Raw genomic sequence first — 17,609 nt, forward strand, 5'->3', positions numbered from 1 at the left:
CGACACACCAGGTGAGGCCCTTCACCCACCTTGTCAAGAGCATCTTGTTTTTCACGACAGACTGGCCCTTCCGCAGACCAGCCTGCACCTTGTGGCATGTGGGTTCTGGGTGCGGGTGACCAGGTATGTCCTTGCTCTGCCACAGACCACCTGTATGACCTTGGTAAGTTACTTGAGTTCTCTAGTCTTTGGTTTCTCATTTGTAAAGGGGCACAATCGTCTGTTCACCTAGTATTGCTTTTAGGATGCAAAAAGGTGATGTGTGCAGAACACTTGTCACGGTGGCTGGAATGCAGCATGTCCATCAGTGAGTAATGGCCTGCCCTGGACTGACTCCAGAAATGGTGTCAAATACATCAGCACCACTTGGCTTCATTTTTCAAGGTTGCTGTGGCCCCGAGTCGCACAGCGACGCTGACGAGTTCCCCGATTGTCCCGGTGCTGTCCTTGATTTCCCATGGATTGCTGGTGTGTGCAAGAGGAAGTTGTATGTTTTTCTTGGGGAGCCTGTTTGCCCAGGCTCAATTCACCTACAGCTCTTCTAGGCATCAGAGCTGCCCATGGTGGGTTCCCTGGGAGGCTAAGGAAGTTTAAACTCCAGGGGCCTCACTTACAGGAGCTCCTTCCACAGTCCTGGAAGGGACACTCATCATTTTATATTCATAATTTGGTGTTCTTTTAAAAAAGAGGTTCACACATTACCTATGCTTTAGACCCTGCAAAACCTCGCTGTGCTCCACTTGGCATGTATAGCTCCTTTATGCAAATTTCACAACATGGCCAGGCATGGTCACTCACGCCTGCAATCCCAGCACTTTGGGAGGCCAAGGTGGGTGGATCAGTTGAGCTCAGGACTTTGAGACCAGCCTGGGCAACGTGGTGAAACCCTGTCTGTACAAAAAATACAAAAGTTAGCCAGGCATGATGGTGTAGGCCTGTAGTCCCAGCTATTTAAGGGGCTGAGGCAGGAGGATCGCTTGAGCCTGGAAGGCAGAGGTTGCAGTGAGTTGAGATAATCGTGCCACTGTACTGCAGCTTGGGCAACAGAACGAGACCCTGTATCAAAAAAAAAAAAAAAAGAAAAAGAATAGAAAAAGCAAAAAAAAAAAAAGTTTAATAATGTGCCCCTTTTGGGCAGACAAATTGCCAGAAAGCATTTACTCCCTTGGCCTCAGTAGTCCAGGCCATGGTACAATCAGCCCAGATGGTCCAGGTGTTGGGAGGATCTTCTCAAGGTCTTCAGCATCATTTTTAGTTGCACAGCTTTCTCCTTCATTCTCCCCAACTGAATAATGAAATTTACCTATATTTCTACCATCTATCTAGCTATCCATCTATCCATCTATTATCTATCCATCTGTCTTTCTGTTCATCCATCCAACTATCCATCCATCCATTATCTATCCATCTATCATCTTTCTATCCATCTATCCATCCATTATCTATCTATCCATCTACCTATCATCTATCCATCCATCCATCCATCTGTCTATCCATCCATCTATTATCTATCCATCTATCATCTTTCTATCCATCCATCCATCTATCCATTCATCCATCTAATATCTATCCATCTATCATCTTTCTATCCATCCATCCATCTATCCATTCATCCATCTATTATCTATCCATCTATCATTTTTCTATCCATCCATCCATTCATTATCCATCTATCATCTTTCTATCCATTCATCCATCCATCTATCCATCCATTATCATCTATCCATCCATCCATCCATCCATTCATCCATCCATCCAACTATCTATCTATGTATCTATGTATCTATGTATCTATCTATCTATCTATCTATCTATCTATCTATCTATCTATCTATCTATCTATTCTTCTATGGCCTTCTAGTTTTCCTGAAATATAGCTCTTGGATGATATTTCCCATGCTTGACAATGCAGACGGAATACACCCAGCCATTTTCCCTTAAAGAGTTTAAATGGTTTCCAGAAGAATCAGATGGTATGCAACTCACGATTTTGGGGAGTGGAGGTTAATTTTCTGTTTTACCAGAATGAATGTTTTCTTCCCTAGCAACTGCATCTGAAATCTTTAGCAGCACATTTTGCTTTTCCCACAAGCATGATTGCTGCATGGCATCTTTTTCGGCTGCGTGGCTTCAGCCAGGCATCGGATTCCGTGCAGCCCCACAAAGGCACATTGCTCTGCTAAGGAAGAGTCGGCTCGGGCTCATGAATGAAGTCAAAAACGTGGTTTGACTTTCTTTAGTTCTTGATACAAATCAAATAATCAATCCACAGCACAGTAATTTCTGGATTGTGTCCTCTATGTGGTTTTCATGTTTTGTACAAAAACATAAGGACATAGTGTTGAGCTTTAGTGTTTATGAGATGACAAGCAGGAATTTTGCTTGCCGACAGGCTGGGCTGTAGTGGAGATGCCCGGACTTCCGGGGCCCCCTGATGTCAGGTGAGAGTCGGCTGTGCTGTGTCCACTCCTGCAGGCTGACAAGCAGGCATACACACTAGTCAGGATGTGGGAATCCACAGGCAGCCCTTGCCTTGTGCAAGCCTCCTCACCTCTCTGTCTCTGCTGTGATCATGAACAGACAATAAACGCTAGTGAGCGCCAGCTCTGTGAAATGCATGATAACCTCCACTAAGGTACAAAGCAAAACCAAGTTAGTTCTCTGTCTGAAAAGGGGCTTAGTATGCAGGGGAGGCAGGAGCTGCTAAGAGGATACTTGTGTTTACAAATCGAGCTCTAACCTTCTGTAGTTTCCCTTTGCAGACACTTTCCTATTCTTTGCATTTCCCTAAAAGCCATAAAACAGAAAAGGCCATTGCACCAAGGGCATTTTTATAAGCACCAAATATGTGATGTTGTTTAAAATGTTCAAATCCAAGATGGCTGCTAGGCATGCAGGATTCTGTTTCCTGTGGGCAGTTTTCAAAGGCACCTTCTGCCTTCCCTGCGCTTCCCAAGAAGGCTGTGGTAACTGCAGAAATGACATCACGTCATGATTACAAGAGGAAAATGAACAGGAGGGGAGGGGACGAACTCTTAAGCATACTATTTTCATTCAAATGCTTTCAATATTAAAGAACTAGGGCAAAGAAATATGGAAAATGGGTCTATGAAGCAGCATTATTTCTGAATAGCACAGACATCAATGGCTCCCCTTTCCCTGTGATGGCGTTTCAGTCAGGGCCAAAGTGACTGAGCCGTACTCCACAGCTCTCTAATCAGATTTTTCTGCAAGCAAATTAAAAGGGAAAGGAAGGCCAGGTGCAGTGGCCACAATTGTGCCACTGCACTCCAGCCTGGGTGGCAGAGCAAGCTCTGTCTCAAAAAAAGGAAAGAAAGAAGCAGAGAAAAGGAAGAAAGGAAGGAAAGGAGGGGAAGGAAAGGAAGGGAGGGAGGGAGGGAAGGAAGGAGAGAAAGGAAAGAAGAAGGAAGGGAAGGAAGGAAAGAAAAAAGAAAGAAGGAAGGAAAGAAAGGAACGAAGGAAAGAAGAAAGAAAGAAGAAAGAAAGAGAAGGAAGGAAGGAAAGAAAAGGTAAATGAGGAAATCCTCTTTCTCTTCCTTCTCCCAGTCCAGCAATAGGGAAGGCTGCTTTGTATACTGAGAGAATAAAGTTGTAATTTAAAATGATGCCGAGAACAGAGGCCTGGATCGTTTTACTAGTGAGGTACAGTGCGTGCTTAGAAGGCACGCACTCTGCAACTCTGTCCTTATGCAGAAGACTGTCAGCAGAAGTTTAGGGACATATGCTCAAGAGGAGATCTCATGATTGCATTATCAGTGGGGACTCATTAAGCTGCCCTGGAGACATTTTTGTGTCATTTATATCAGTCTACTTCCTGGCTGCATTGTGCCTTTGATACGCATTTTCTACAGAGAGTGGGCAGTATTTACTAAATCTCAACATCTGCTGCTCTTATGGATATTTAGTGATGATTTTTTCCATTTGTATTGATCTCCAAACTCTTTCATGAAGAGCATACTAGTGTATACAGGGGATTTTGTGGTCATGATGGTATCTCATAGAGTAGACCTGAAGGGTATAATGCTTTTAATTAAAAATGAGTCTTTACTATAATATACTCTGTGTGTGTGTGTGTGTGTGTGTGTGTGTGTGTGTGAAGGGGAAGAGAAGTTGAGAAGGGATGACAAAAATTTTTGGTTTCTCAGGTATGTATGTATGTAGGTGTGTATACATGTACGTGTGTGTGTGTATACATTTTTTTTTTTTTTTTGAGACGGAGTCTCACTTTGTCGCCCAGGTGGCAGTAGAGTGGCGTGATCTGGGCTCACTGCAACCTCCGCCTCCTGGGTTCAAGCGATTCTCCTGCCTCAGCCTCCCCAGTAGCTGGGACTACAGGCACGTGCCACCATGCCCTGCTAATTTTTTGTATTTTTAGTAGAAACAGGGTTTCATCATGTTAGCCAGGAGCTCTCGATCTTCTGACCTCATGATCTACCTGCCTCGGCCTCCCAAACTGCTGGGATTACAGGCATGAGCCACCGCGCCTGGCCGTATAATTTTTTTTTTTTGAGACAGGGTCTGACTTTATCACCCAGGCTGGAGTGCAGTGATGTGATCATGGCTTACTGCAGCCTCAACTTCCTGGGCTCAATGATCCTCCCACCTCAGCTTCCCAAGTAGCTGGGACCACAGGCATGTGCCACCATGCCCCGCTAATTTTTGTATTTTTTGTAGAGACAGGGTCTCGCCACGTTGCCCAGGCTGGTTGGGAACTCCTGGGCTCAAGCGATCCACTTGCTTTGACCTCCCAAAGTGCTGGGAGTACAGATGTGAGCCACTGCACCCAGCATGTATTTTAAATGTTTTATAATGAACACATATTACTTTTTAAATCAGGATAAGACAAAACTAAAAAACCTTGTTTATGTATAAAAGGCATAGCTGAGAACGTGAACGTGATGCAGGTAACTCACTCCGACCTCATTTGTTGCAGGCCCAGGTGTTTTCAGCCACACTTTTGACAAGATGAACACTAAAGCAGGGCTGACTCCAGCTGCGTGAGCCTGGTGACCAACTCCTTTCTCTGACAGTCACTTCTTGGATGGAGTTGCTGCCAATGGCTTTGGCCACGGGGACCCAGACAGTCAAGAGGCCTGCTGCAACCCTGAAGAGTCCTCCCACAGTCTGGCTCCAGGACCACAACTTTGGCACACTCCTTTCTACCTGGCTTTGTTTTCTGTGTGTGTTTTGTAGGTAGCCTGGTAGACTCGTCTGGTCATATCCTGGTCCCTGGAATCTATGATGAAGTGGTTCCTCTTACAGAAGAGGAAATAAATACATACAAAGCCATCCATCTAGACCTAGAAGAATACCGGAATAGCAGCCGGGTTGAGAAATTTCTGTTCGATACTAAGGTATGGCCACAGACTGATGGATAAGCTGGAAGAGGCATGAGGCTAGTATATCATATTTGCCCTCTGTCTAAGTCATTGTCTGGTGCTAATCTCCGTATCTTAGAATCCAAAGCAGATGTGAATTCCCAGGCATATTTTTGACATTCACAGCCACTTCCCCGTGGGCTGGATCAACGAGTCCTTTCTCAATGGGGTCTAATTGGCACTGGCTTCTGGCACTTAACCACAAGCAGTTACCCATTTCCCAGCCATGTTTTCCAAAGCTGTTCATTAACCTAAATCCCACGCCAGCCTTCAGCCAGTGAGCTGGACTTCTTACTTTTTCAAAGACCAAGAAAAGTCTGAGATGATTCCAGCTCCAAGACCTCTAACTGTTGATTTTTCCAGACAAAACCAAGAGCCTTAGGGGCTAATCTGTAAGTGAATACATCATTGCCTCAGTGGACTAAGTAAACACAAAGCTGAAAACATTCCTTACAGGCAAATTTAGAATTGTTTTGCTTTTCTCCTCTTCCTCTTTCTGGGCAGCATGCTTGCCTGACAAGGTGTTTGGTAGCTAGGGCTGGTTCCTGGGGAAGGGGCCGAGAGGGAAAAGCAAGCTGAAAAGAAGTGGTAGAGTGAATTATTATGAAGCAGGCATCTTCTTGCAGACCAGCTCCAGGATGGCCAGAAGAAAGAAAACTGGCTTAAACATCTGAAGAGTTATTTGATGTCTTCTGAATAAGAAAATGCTTTCATTACATAAGTTATTATTGTAATTTGGGGTTAGAAATTTATAATTGAACCCACATTTCTGAAAGGGCCCCTTTATCTATGGCCATACCACACTGAACATGCCCGATCTCGTTTGAAAGGGCCCCTTTGCCATTTGTTAACTGAAAACTGCAGATCTTGGGCAAAGAGGGGCACTCATCAATGGGGAGCAGCTTGGGTAGTGAAGGCATCTGAGGACAGCAGAGAGTTTGTGTCCTGAGGGAAAAGTCCTTGCGTGAGGCACAGCTGAGTAAGGTGACAGTTAACGTGTCCTGAATGGTGTCTCAGAGAGGCAGAGGGTGGTAACACAAGCAACCCAGGTCCACTGGGTTCTAATTAAGCATCCTTTGGATAATTTTATTTTAATATAGGAGGAGATTCTAATGCACCTCTGGAGGTACCCATCTCTTTCTATTCATGGGATCGAGGGCGCGTTTGATGAGCCTGGAGCTAAAACAGTCATACCTGGCCGAGTTATAGGAAAATTTTCAGTCCGTCTAGTCCCTCACATGAATGTGTCTGTGGTGGAAAAACAGGTAACAAATGCTTATTGTGACAATAACATGTTTCAGTAACATGGTTTCTGAATCCCGCACATCACGGCTTAGTGAGCAGTGAGGTTGCTACCATTGGAGTATCATTTTTTTCCAGTACAAGAGGAGTGGAACAAATGTCAACAAACCAATATTGCCCAGCGCAGTGACTTGTGCCTGTAATCCCGGCACTTCGAGAGGCCAAGGCTAGAGGATCCCTTGAGCCCAGGAGTTTAAGGGTGCAGTGAGCTATGATAGCACCACTGCACTCCAGCCTGGGTGACAGAGCAAGACACTGTCTCTTAAAAAAACAAACAAAAAGAACCCAATCTTTTCCCTCAAGTATATGCAATTACAGCAGTCAGATAAATAACCATTTGAAACTAGTGTGCTAGGAAAATTTGAAAGTTAGATGGTAGATATAAAAGCAAGATTGGTTTACACATAGACGGAGTAGGGACCTGCCTATGCTTGGACAGAAGCAGAAAGTCTCAGGCCTCAATCATTAGATCTTCATGATGTCTGAAATTAACACTTTGGAAGCAGCCATTTTAAGGAAAATATTTTCTAGAAGGAGTTATGTGTCCAAATTACCAACCAATCATCAATTTGCCTCAAGTTAGTTTAACAGAAAGTAGACTCTTGAATGAATGAGCTAAAGAAATATTTCATCCCAACAGTCATTCTCTCTCCATCCCATTATCCCTCTTTATTGTCTTGTTAGCACTAATTACATTCTAAAGTAGTCTCTCTTTCTCCCTCCCAGCCTCCTCCCCTCCTCTCTTCCCTCCCTCCTTCCTTCCTTCCTTCCCTGCCTCTCTCCTGCCCTCTCTTCTCCCTCTCTCCCTCCTCCCTTCTCCCTTTCCTTCCCTTCCCTTGCCTTCCCTTGCCTTGCCTTGCCTTGCCTTGCCTTCCCTTCCCTTCCCTTCCCTTCCCTCCCCTCCCCTTTCCTTTCCTTTTTCTTCCCTCCTGTTCCTTCCTCCCGCCCTCCTTCCATCCTTCCTTCTCCTCTCCCCACTCCCCTCCCCTCCCCTCTCCATCCCCTCCCCCTCCCCTCCCCCTCCCCTCCCCCTCCCTTCCCTTTCCTTTTATCTTTCTCTCCTTCCTCCCTTCCCTTCCTTCTTTTTGGAGGTGCTACCCCCTTTTCTCACGACATATAAACTCCATGAGGGCAGGGCCTTCCTTGTCTTGTTCACAGCTGTATCCGCAGCACCTAGAACAGTCTCTGGGACATGACACGTGTTCTATAAATGTGTGTTGAAGTAATTAATGGAAGAAATTTGAGTATGGCACCTCCCAGGGAGGCTCTCAACAGTAACAATGAAAAAAGAGCAGGAGGGGAGAGAACGAGGCTGAAATGAGGCTCCTCCGTAGTTGAGCCCGGAGTTGCTCCCACGTCTTGGAAATTTCCCAAATGCTTCATGCTTCCAAATCATTCAGAGGGTACTGAGGAGTCCAAAAAGAGGATGATTCAAAAGAGAAGTCCTGCGGTGTTAGGCTTCATCACTTTCAACAAGCGATGCTCCAGCACCTCTGTGTGTGTGAGACACTGTGGTTGGAAGGGGGTGGGCCGGGGCCAGGATTGCAGGGTAGAGGATAGAGGGGAATCTCCCTCTGGGCACAGCCCAGGGTTTCCTGCTCTCAGCCCTGAAGAAGGATCTCACTCTCGCCCTCTGGCAGAGTGAAGGGAAAATCACAACACTTGCATGTGTCAGGCTGGGGCTTCAGTTTCTTGACGGAAGAGGCTATATTAACTGTATTAATCAGTTTCTTGATGGAAGACTATATTAACTGTATGAAAGAATAACTTGACACTTTCTCTTATCATTGAAAATGTCACCTTTTAGGTGACACGGCATCTTGAAGATGTGTTCTCCAAAAGAAATAGTTCCAACAAGATGGTTGTTTCCATGGCTCTGGGACTACACCCGTGGATTGCAAATATTAACGACACCCAGTATCTCGCAGCAAAAAGAGCGATCAGAACAGGTGGGACCTTAAGATCTTCTGACTGGCCAATCTGCACTGGGACTCAGGGGTGGTACCCGTGGGACCGTGGGTAAAGCAGACACTTTTAAAACTCAGAAATCAACTCTCCTTTTAATACAGAGCACATTGTTGAATGCATGCCATGTGCAGGGCACGCTATACACGCCATCTGAAGTCATCCTCCCAATGGCCTTCCCCATTGAACAGAGGAATAAGTGCAGGCTTACAGACATGAAGTATTTTGCCAAAGGGTGCCCAGCTCACAAGGGGCAAAGCCTGTGTTCAAATTTAAGTCTGGAGACCTGAATTTTGAGGAAAATGATGGACTAGAAAACCTTCAACCCCCTCCCCCCGAATACGAACTCATAGAAATGTTGGCCAACATGTAAAAACATCCTTTCAAAACACAGATTAGCCCAGGTGTGATGGCTCAAGCTTATAATCCCAGCAGTTTGGGAGGCAGAGGCAGGAGGATCGCGTGAGCTCAGGAGTTCAAGACCAGCCTGGGCAATATGGTGAGACCCCCATCTCTATAAAAAATATAAAAATTAGCTGGGCGTGGTGGCACATGCCTGTAGTGCCAGCTACTCAGGAGGCTGAGGCAGAAGGATTGCTTGAGCCCAGGAGGTTGAGGCTGCAGCAAGCTGTGATCATGCCACTGCCCTCCAGCCTGGGGGACAGAGTGAGACCCTGTCTCAAAAAATGAAAAACAAAAAATACAGCTTAGCTTGTATGACATCAGAGGAAATCCTTCAGGGTTGAAAATGAAGGAGAAGCTAAACTCTAGGGGAGTAAATAAGCAGACCCTGGGCTGGCCGGCAGGGATCTGCTCTTCCTGGTCACAAAGAGACTGGGGCTTTAATGGCCTTGGGCCAGAGTGAGGCAGGAAGTTGAAAATGAGACCAATTATATACAGGCAGGGCATCCCCGGAGAGCCACACCTATCCTGTGTGTGTGTGTGTGTGTGTGTGTGTGTGTGTGTGTGTGTGTGTGTAAGCTTGACTGCCTTTGCTTGGACGTTGGACGGACACAAGGTCTCCCCTGAGAATTTTTAACCATGGACCCTTGCTCCTGTGGGTTTGGGTGTTTAATTTTTACCTAGTGTGTGGTCTCGTTCTCGCTAGTGCCATGGCTGGACTGCTTGCTGATGCAAGCACAGCATTGCCCAGGAGGACACAGCCCCCAGGCAGGCCAAGGAGATTCCACAGGAGCTTCCTGGAGATGAGCTCACTGTACACAATTGCAAAACACATGAGAAACCCAGTTCCGGTGTGTCTGACCCTCAAGCCAGTGGTCTCTTCACATGCCACATCGCTTCCCCAGAAGGCAGCACAGCTCTATTTGGAACTTCTTTGGTGGTGCCTGTTTTAATTCCATGCACTTCAAGGTCCTGGGTAGAGCCATGTGCTGGGCTGAGCAGAGGGCGTGTACTTGGGTGCTGGCTGTGGCGTCAGGGAGCAGGGACACCCAGTCTTTTTGGCTTCTGCACCAGGAGGGGGACCCTGCCAACAATAGCAGAATGGGGGCTCTTCCCAAAGCAGGGGGTTCTAGGTCTCTCCCAAAGCTAGGTGGAAAAGCAGTGGCATGCATTTAGGTAGACCTATGGCATCCTATTATAGATGAGGCCTGAGGCCACATTGGCTAATGGTGGCAAAGCCAGAAAGGGAAACCCAGATCTCCTTGAAGCACTAACTCTCTCTCAGGGTTATCAGTACAAGGGACACAGACATGGAAAACTACAGATCAAGTCCAAGACAGGGAGCCATGCTTCTTTCCATCACCATTCCTGCTGCCCCCAACCTTAGCAGGTATTTCGCCAGTAAACTTTAGGATTGAAGAAATGTAATGGCAGCTGAAGAGAGGTGCGTGTTTGAAATACCCAGGTTGACAACAATAAATAGGTCTGAAATAGCCTTTCAGGAATGCATAAGACACCTTTTGGTCTATTTGTGTGCTAAACTGGTTCTGCGAACAAGGTACATCACTTCGATTCACATCCACATCTTTCTTTGTGAGTAAAGAAGAGGTGGCATGTTCTCTCTGGTTTCTTTGTTTCATTTTTCATCCCACTCCGTCACAGGCAGCATGTCCGGTAAGCTAGAAGGTTTGAACTCATCTCTTTCTAAAACCTACGATAGCAGTTAAAACTATTTTGTGCAATACTTTGAAAATTGCCAGAAACATTGTGACATTTGAGCGATAGTACAGCTATTGGCATATCTGTCACCAAAAAACCCAAAGAAGTCCCACTTCCATAATATTTAATTCATGAAGAAACAATATAGGGACATTGTCTTGTGTTGTGCCAAAAATGCATGACCTCTTGCAATCACAAGATAACATCAGACAAACCCAGAGTGAGGGATATTTTACAAAACTACCGACTGATAAGCTTCAAGATGGTCAAGGTCATGAAAGACAAGGAAATACTGAGAAACGTCTGCAGCATACAAGAAACTAAGAAGCAATAGTAAAAATGCAGTGTGGATTCTGGATCAGATCCTGGAATGGAAAAAGGGAAAGACCGGTGAAATTGAAAGTCTGGAGTGTAGTTAACAACATTGCACCATTGTCAGTTTCCTTGTTTTGATCATTTTGCAATAGTTACATAAGACGTTCATATTAGGGAAAGCAGAGTAAGAGATAGATGGGAGCTCTCTCTCTACTATTTTTGCAACTTTTCTAAATTCTACACTTTTCTAAAATTCAAAATAAAATTTTTATTTACAATTGTATTTATTTATTTATTTATTTAGAGACAGAGTCTCACTCTGTCATCCAGGCCTGAGTGCAGTTGCAAGATCTCGGCTCACCGCAACCTCCATCACCCACGTTCAAGCGATTCTCCTGCCTCAGCCTCCTGAGTAGCTGGGATTACAGGCATGTACCACCATGCCCAGCTAATTTTTGTATTTTTAATAGAGACGGGGTTTCACCATGTTGGCCAGGCTGGTCTCAAACTCCTGACCTCAAGTGATCCGCACACCTCAGCCTCCCAAAGTGCTGGGATTATAGGCATGAGCCACTGCACCTGGCTCTAAAATCTTTTTTAAAGTAGGTAATTGTGAAGAAGACATCCATAGTTTTCTTCTTGACTCTAGTGTCTATCTTAGAATATAATTGCATGATATCAAGGGGCTTCCTTACCCCAAAGCACCAAATCTAACGGTAAAAAAAGAAAGATTAACAAGGAAAAAGAGAGAGGAAGGTAAAGGAGGCACTGACCTTGAGGAGCTTCCTGGGGGTGTTCTTGTCCTTAACCTATTCAAATGTCTTCTTTTCCTGTTTCAGTGTTTGGAACAGAACCAGATATGATCCGGGATGGATCCACCATTCCAATTGCCAAAATGTTCCAGGAGATCGTCCACAAGAGCGTGGTGCTAATTCCGCTGGGAGCTGTTGATGATGGAGAACACTCGCAGAATGAGAAAATCAACAGGTCAGCTGATGCCTGTGCAATGTGCCTCTCTCTTTTTCCTTTACTGCACACACCCGGGTCTACACGTGGGTGAGCTCCTGTTCAATTTATGCGAGAATGGAAAATCGTCCAGACTGGGCGCTTAAATAACAGACATTCATTCCTCACAGTTCTGGAGCCTGGATGCCCTAGATCAGGTGCCAGGCCATTTGGTTCCTGGTGGGTATGGGCTGTCTTCCTGGCTGTCCCTGTGATGGCGGGGTTAGGTGGTTCTGGTGTCTCTCTTTTTATAAGAGCACCAGACCCATTGGATTAGGACCCCCATTTTAACCTCATTTAACCTTTATTATCTCCTCCAGGCCCTGTCTCCAAATACAGACACACTGCGGGGTTAGGGGTTCAACATCGGACTTTGAGGAAATACAAATGTGTAGTGCATAACAAAAAAGGCTATTAGGAATGTTTGCTTTATGCGCTACTGGCAGATACTACAAGATCTCCTAAGCATCCCAGACTAGTGAGAAACAAGAAATTGTTTGACCCTGATATCCATATCAGTGATAAGAAATCAAGGAAAATTGACTTTTGGATTTGAGTCTAGGACTGATTCTCATCTTCTTAATAATAATAATGCAATTTTCACATGGAACTTACTAAGTGCTTTTCATACTGGAATCTCAGAAGTATGTTAAATAATTTAAATGGAATTTATAACATCAAATCTTCTTGTCTAAATGACAGAATATTTTTCCTCCTTCATTTGAATGGAAATTGTAACAAAATTTCTCTTTGTTTTTCCTCTTCTTAGGTGGAACTACATAGAGGGAACCAAATTATTTGCTGCCTTTTTCTTAGAGATGGCCCAGCTCCATTAATCACAAGAACCTTCTAGTCTGATCTGATCCACTGACAGATTCACCTCCCCCACATCCCTAGACAGGGATGGAATCTAAATATCCAGAGAATTTGGGTCTAGTATAGTACATTTTCCCTTCCACTTAAAATATCTTGGGATATCTGGATCAATAATAAAATATTTCAAAGGCACAGATGTTGGAAATGGTTTAAGGTCCCCCACTGCACACCTTCCTCAAGTCATAGCTACTTGCAGCAACTAGATTTCCCCAAGTCCTGTGCAGTAGCCCCAGGATTGGATTCCTTCTAACCTTTTAGCATGTCTCCAACCTTGCAATTTGATTGGCATAATCACTCCGGTTTGCTTTCTAGGTCCTCAAGTGCTCGTGACACATAATCATTCCATCCAATGATCGCCTTTGCTTTACCACTCTTTCCTTTTATCTTATTAATAAAAATGTTGGTCTCCACCACTGACTACAATGATTTCCCCATGGATTCATTTTCAGAGGAGTTACTAAAGCATGGTACTATATTAACCTCTTGCCTCCCCTTCATTTATTTTTTCCCACTTCTTGAAAAGTTCCGAAGCTGAAATGATCAATATTCATACCTGTATGCCATTTGGGAGTCCTTGTGCAAAGATGAGTATTTTTTTTTTTATTCCAAGCTTCTTTACCTTTCCTGAGATTGATGCCACCTTGTCAGCTTCTCTGCCTCCCGTTCCTTCTTCCTGTCCCATCAGAAAAGGCCCACTCTCTCTCTCTCCAACATCTGTGCACAGGTTGCACCATAGCAGAATTTATCCTGATAGAATTTCTCTCACCCCATTGGAGTTTTACTCATTGACAACATCTAAATTGCTCAAAGCTTTTAATAGCATCAGTTTTAGATAGAGAACTAATCAACCCTGACATCAGTAACGCATGCTAAATTTAAAGCCATCAGCTAATGCTGCATTCATTAATCATTTTAGTTAACCATCATGTTTGGCTTGATTGGATTTGATGGTGTAAACAACAAAAAAAAAGACAGTCATTTTTCTACTGTTGAGTGTATATAAACAAATTCAATCTTTATGAATTTATTATTTAAATCACATTAATGGAGAATCATTTAGGGGCTTATTAAAATTTTTTCTATTATGACTCCAAATAAAAACAAAGCAGAGGGCCAGGCGCGGTGGCTCATGCCCATAATCCCAGCACTTTCGGAGGCCGAGGTGGGCGGATCACCTGAGGTCGAGACTTCGAGATCAGCCTGGCTAACATGGTGAAACCCTGTCTCTACTGAATATACAAAATTAACTGGGCATGGTGGCGCATGCCTGTAGTCCCAGCTACTCGGGAGGCTGAGGCAGGAGAATCGCTTGAACCCAGGAGGCGGAAGTTGCAGTGAACTGGGATCATGCCACTGCACTCCAGCCTGGGCGACAGAGTGAGACTCTGTCTGTCTCCAGAAAAAAAAAAAAAAAAAAAAAAAAAAAAAAAAAAAAGCAGAACACATTTGCGTTCAACTTTTTTCCATCACTCTGTTGGTTCTTGAGATGTCAGTGTCAGTTTAAAAACGTGCTGTACCACCTTTAAAAGGACTGGAGCAGGCAGTCAGTGATTCAGTTCACCTTGACTCTAGTCATAGAAGTGGACCCAACTGAGGGCTCAACCTAGTTGTGGGCATTTGTGAAGGATTCCAGTTAGTGTTTTCTTTGGAAGCAGGAGGCTTCAAGCCATCACATCTCCAATTCTATAGAATATCAAGTCATCGTTAAAGAACAGCAGCAGGTGTTTGATATTTTGTGCTATTAAGTGTAGTTTGCGCTCATCTAATTATGCAGGGTTTCATGGTGTTTCTCGATTTTGTTGAACCTACCTGATGCATTTGGCATTGTAGATAAGGACTAACAGTAAGGGAGATTTAGAGTCTTCATGTTAGTCCATTAACATAAGTTTATTATAAAATACACTGTAAGCATTTCTGACTAATGTACCATCAGATTTAAGAAGTTACCAAACAATATGTATTCGCTGAGCTTCATTCCTGCTGAATCTGAGACCAGCAGTGTCTCAATTATTACATTGCTGCCAGGAGAGAAGGGGAGGAGAATGAATAGTTATGGAAGTTGTAGAATCTAGGATATTCCAACCTTGGATTGCCAGAGTTCAGAGTCCATGTTTTTCTGTCACCCAGGGTCACGACTGGTCTCCCCAGCTCTTCCCTCCTGTTTTTCCACCCAATTCTAAGCCCTGTGGTGACCCAGACCCTATCCTGATGTGGGAGTCAGAAAGGAGTATCTTCCAAGCTCATTGTACTCAAAGGGATAAAAGAAAACTACTCAGTTGTTATTCAGATATATTAACCAGCTATATGGAGGCAAAAAAGGGAGAGAGAAATTTAAATATTTGTTTTTTAACATTTTAATGATGAAATATATGCACTTGGACAAAAATGATCACCCAGTATAGTTGGGCATACATTGTGACATGCCCATCGGGGGAACTTTATTGTATTGGAGGAGGGCAATGTATCCAGCTTTGTTAGTAGATGTAGCACATTAAAGCGTAACTATTGTGATAAGGTTTAGGGGTTAGGAATATCATTTGAGTTTGGTAGATGCTCTTCTGGAAAACAATGAGGCTGGGAATGTTTCTGGCTTTATGTTGTATTCATAAAAATAAAATGTACTGGCTTGGAAACTTTGGTGATTGTGCGCCAGACAGTGCGAGAGCCCTGGTCAGTGACACTGTTCCTTTGCACTTGCTGCTGGGAGAAGGGAGTGAGCGAGGGCTCCCCCGAGGGCTTGCTCCTGGACACTTCTCACTGTTCACACTCATGCTGGGAACTCCGTGGCCTTTGTACTCGCCAGATGCCCATGACTCCCAACCCAGCCCCCTCTTCCGAGAATCAGGCCCACCCATCTTCCTGCCCATTTCACGTCTGAAACTCTACTCACCTAGTATGAAAACTTCCATCCACTCCTCAAGCCTGTTACCCTTCTGGTGCTCCCTACCTTGGTAAGTGGACCATCGGCTAGTTGATAGCAGAGCCCTGCATCGTCTTCCACACTTCCCTCTCTTTCCAATGCAATTCAATATCAGGGCCAGTCCAGCCCGTTTCTCAAAAGCCACCACTTCCTTCTAGTTCCACTGTCACCTCGCATAGCTCATAAGCCAACACTCTTCAGTTTTGCTGGGTTATTGCAGAGGCCCCTAACCAGCCTCTGCTTACACGACAGCCCCTCTCACTGTACATGCCATGCGGCAACTGGCTTGTCTCTCTCACCCTGCTTAAAGCTCTCAACTGGCGACATGGTCTGAGGATGAAGTCAGACATCCCAAGAAGGTCTACAAGTCCTGCTCAACCTGCTCTCTGCTTACTCTTCTGGCTTGCTCTGCCCTCACTAGATACACCCTGACAACCCCATCCTTCAAATCCTCCCAGTTTCACAAACATCCAAGAGCTTCCCTGCCTCAGAGCCTTCTCAGAGTCTCTCCCTCCTCTGGCAACACCCTTACAACCCCCTTGGTCTCGCTAATACCCCTCCCACCCACCCTCCACATTATTCTTCAAATCTCAGCTTAGTCGTAATTTTTCAGGGAAGCTTTTTCTTATTCCTCATGAGTAAGTGAGGTGTCCCTATTATGCTACCATAGTCTCCATAGTTCCTTTGTAGCATTTATTATCATTGCCATTAAATACTTAGTCAAGTACCACATACTGACAATTTGGCCAACAACAAACATATATGACAGTGGTCCCATAAGATTACAATACCATATTATTACTGTACCTTTTTCTATGTTTACATACATAGATACTTACTACTGTGTTGCAACTGCCTACAGTATTCAGTACAGTAACACACTGCACAGGTTTATAGCCTAGGAACAATAGGCCACACCATGCTGCCTAGGCGTGTAGTATGCTATACCATCTAGGCTTGTGTGGGTACACTCTAGGGTGGCTGAAGATGTCCAGACACGCATTTCTCAGTATCCCTGTTAAGTGATGCATGATTGTATTTCTACAATTTGAAAACTGCCAGCTCTCCTGCTAGACTGTAACATCTTTACAGGCAGAGATTATGTCTGTTTTGTCTATCCTGATGTCTTGAAGGTTCCAGGCATACTGTATGTCATCAGGAAACATTTAAGTGCTGAAATGAATGATTTCAACATTTGTATCATCTATTCTCATGCTGCAATGCACACTCATGATTTCTGTGCATCTCTCTCCCTCCTATTAAACTTCACGCTCTATAATATTAGCGACCATATCCTACTAATCTCTGTACTTTAGGCATCCAGTGGGGTGTGCTGCACACATTAGATAATCAGTATGATTGCTAAAATCTTCCTCTTGACTTTGCAGCTGCGATTTTTGGGGTCTTCCCTACCAGGTGTGCTATACCCTTCCTGGATTTCTCTCATCTTTATACTCTCCACTTCACATTGTTCCTAGTTTGAAACCTTCTTGGGAACAGCTAGTACTGGGGAGAAGCACAGAAAACAAGCCATGCAGAGGTGTCAATGGCTAATAACTGTTCGATGTGTTAGGCTTCCCAGCAGTGCTTGTATCTTACCAGGGGCCACACATTCATTCAGAGGCCACAAACTGGAAGCCTGGGAGCCCTGCACTGGCTCCCTCACCCCTGCTGATGTGGCTTTCACGGTGTCCTAAGCACTTTTG

At 44.6% G+C, this 17,609-nt stretch overlaps 1 protein-coding gene across 2 annotated transcripts in view; it reads left to right on the forward strand.

The window, feature by feature from the left end:
- CNDP1 (carnosine dipeptidase 1) overlaps nucleotides 1-16,470 on the forward strand; it is a 53,958-nt gene extending 37,488 nt beyond the window's left edge. The window contains exons 8-12 of one of the 2 annotated variants that reach the window (XM_019013881.4): nucleotides 5,215-5,375; nucleotides 6,500-6,664; nucleotides 8,509-8,650; nucleotides 11,942-12,089; nucleotides 12,877-16,470. In XM_019013881.4, the coding sequence (XP_018869426.2) occupies nucleotides 5,215-5,375; nucleotides 6,500-6,664; nucleotides 8,509-8,650; nucleotides 11,942-12,089; nucleotides 12,877-12,943 (683 nt within the window). In that variant the 3' untranslated portion in view covers nucleotides 12,944-16,470. Of the gene's footprint in view, nucleotides 1-5,214; nucleotides 5,376-6,499; nucleotides 6,665-8,508; nucleotides 8,651-11,941 lie in introns of both variants that reach the window. The other variant, XM_004059548.5, reaches the window with a different exon arrangement.
- The last annotated feature ends 1,139 nt before the right edge of the window (nucleotides 16,471-17,609 follow it).

The sequence above is a fragment of the Gorilla gorilla genome, chromosome 17, assembly GCF_029281585.2.
Source record: "Gorilla gorilla gorilla isolate KB3781 chromosome 17, NHGRI_mGorGor1-v2.1_pri, whole genome shotgun sequence".
Classification (NCBI taxonomy): domain Eukaryota; kingdom Metazoa; phylum Chordata; class Mammalia; order Primates; family Hominidae; genus Gorilla; species Gorilla gorilla.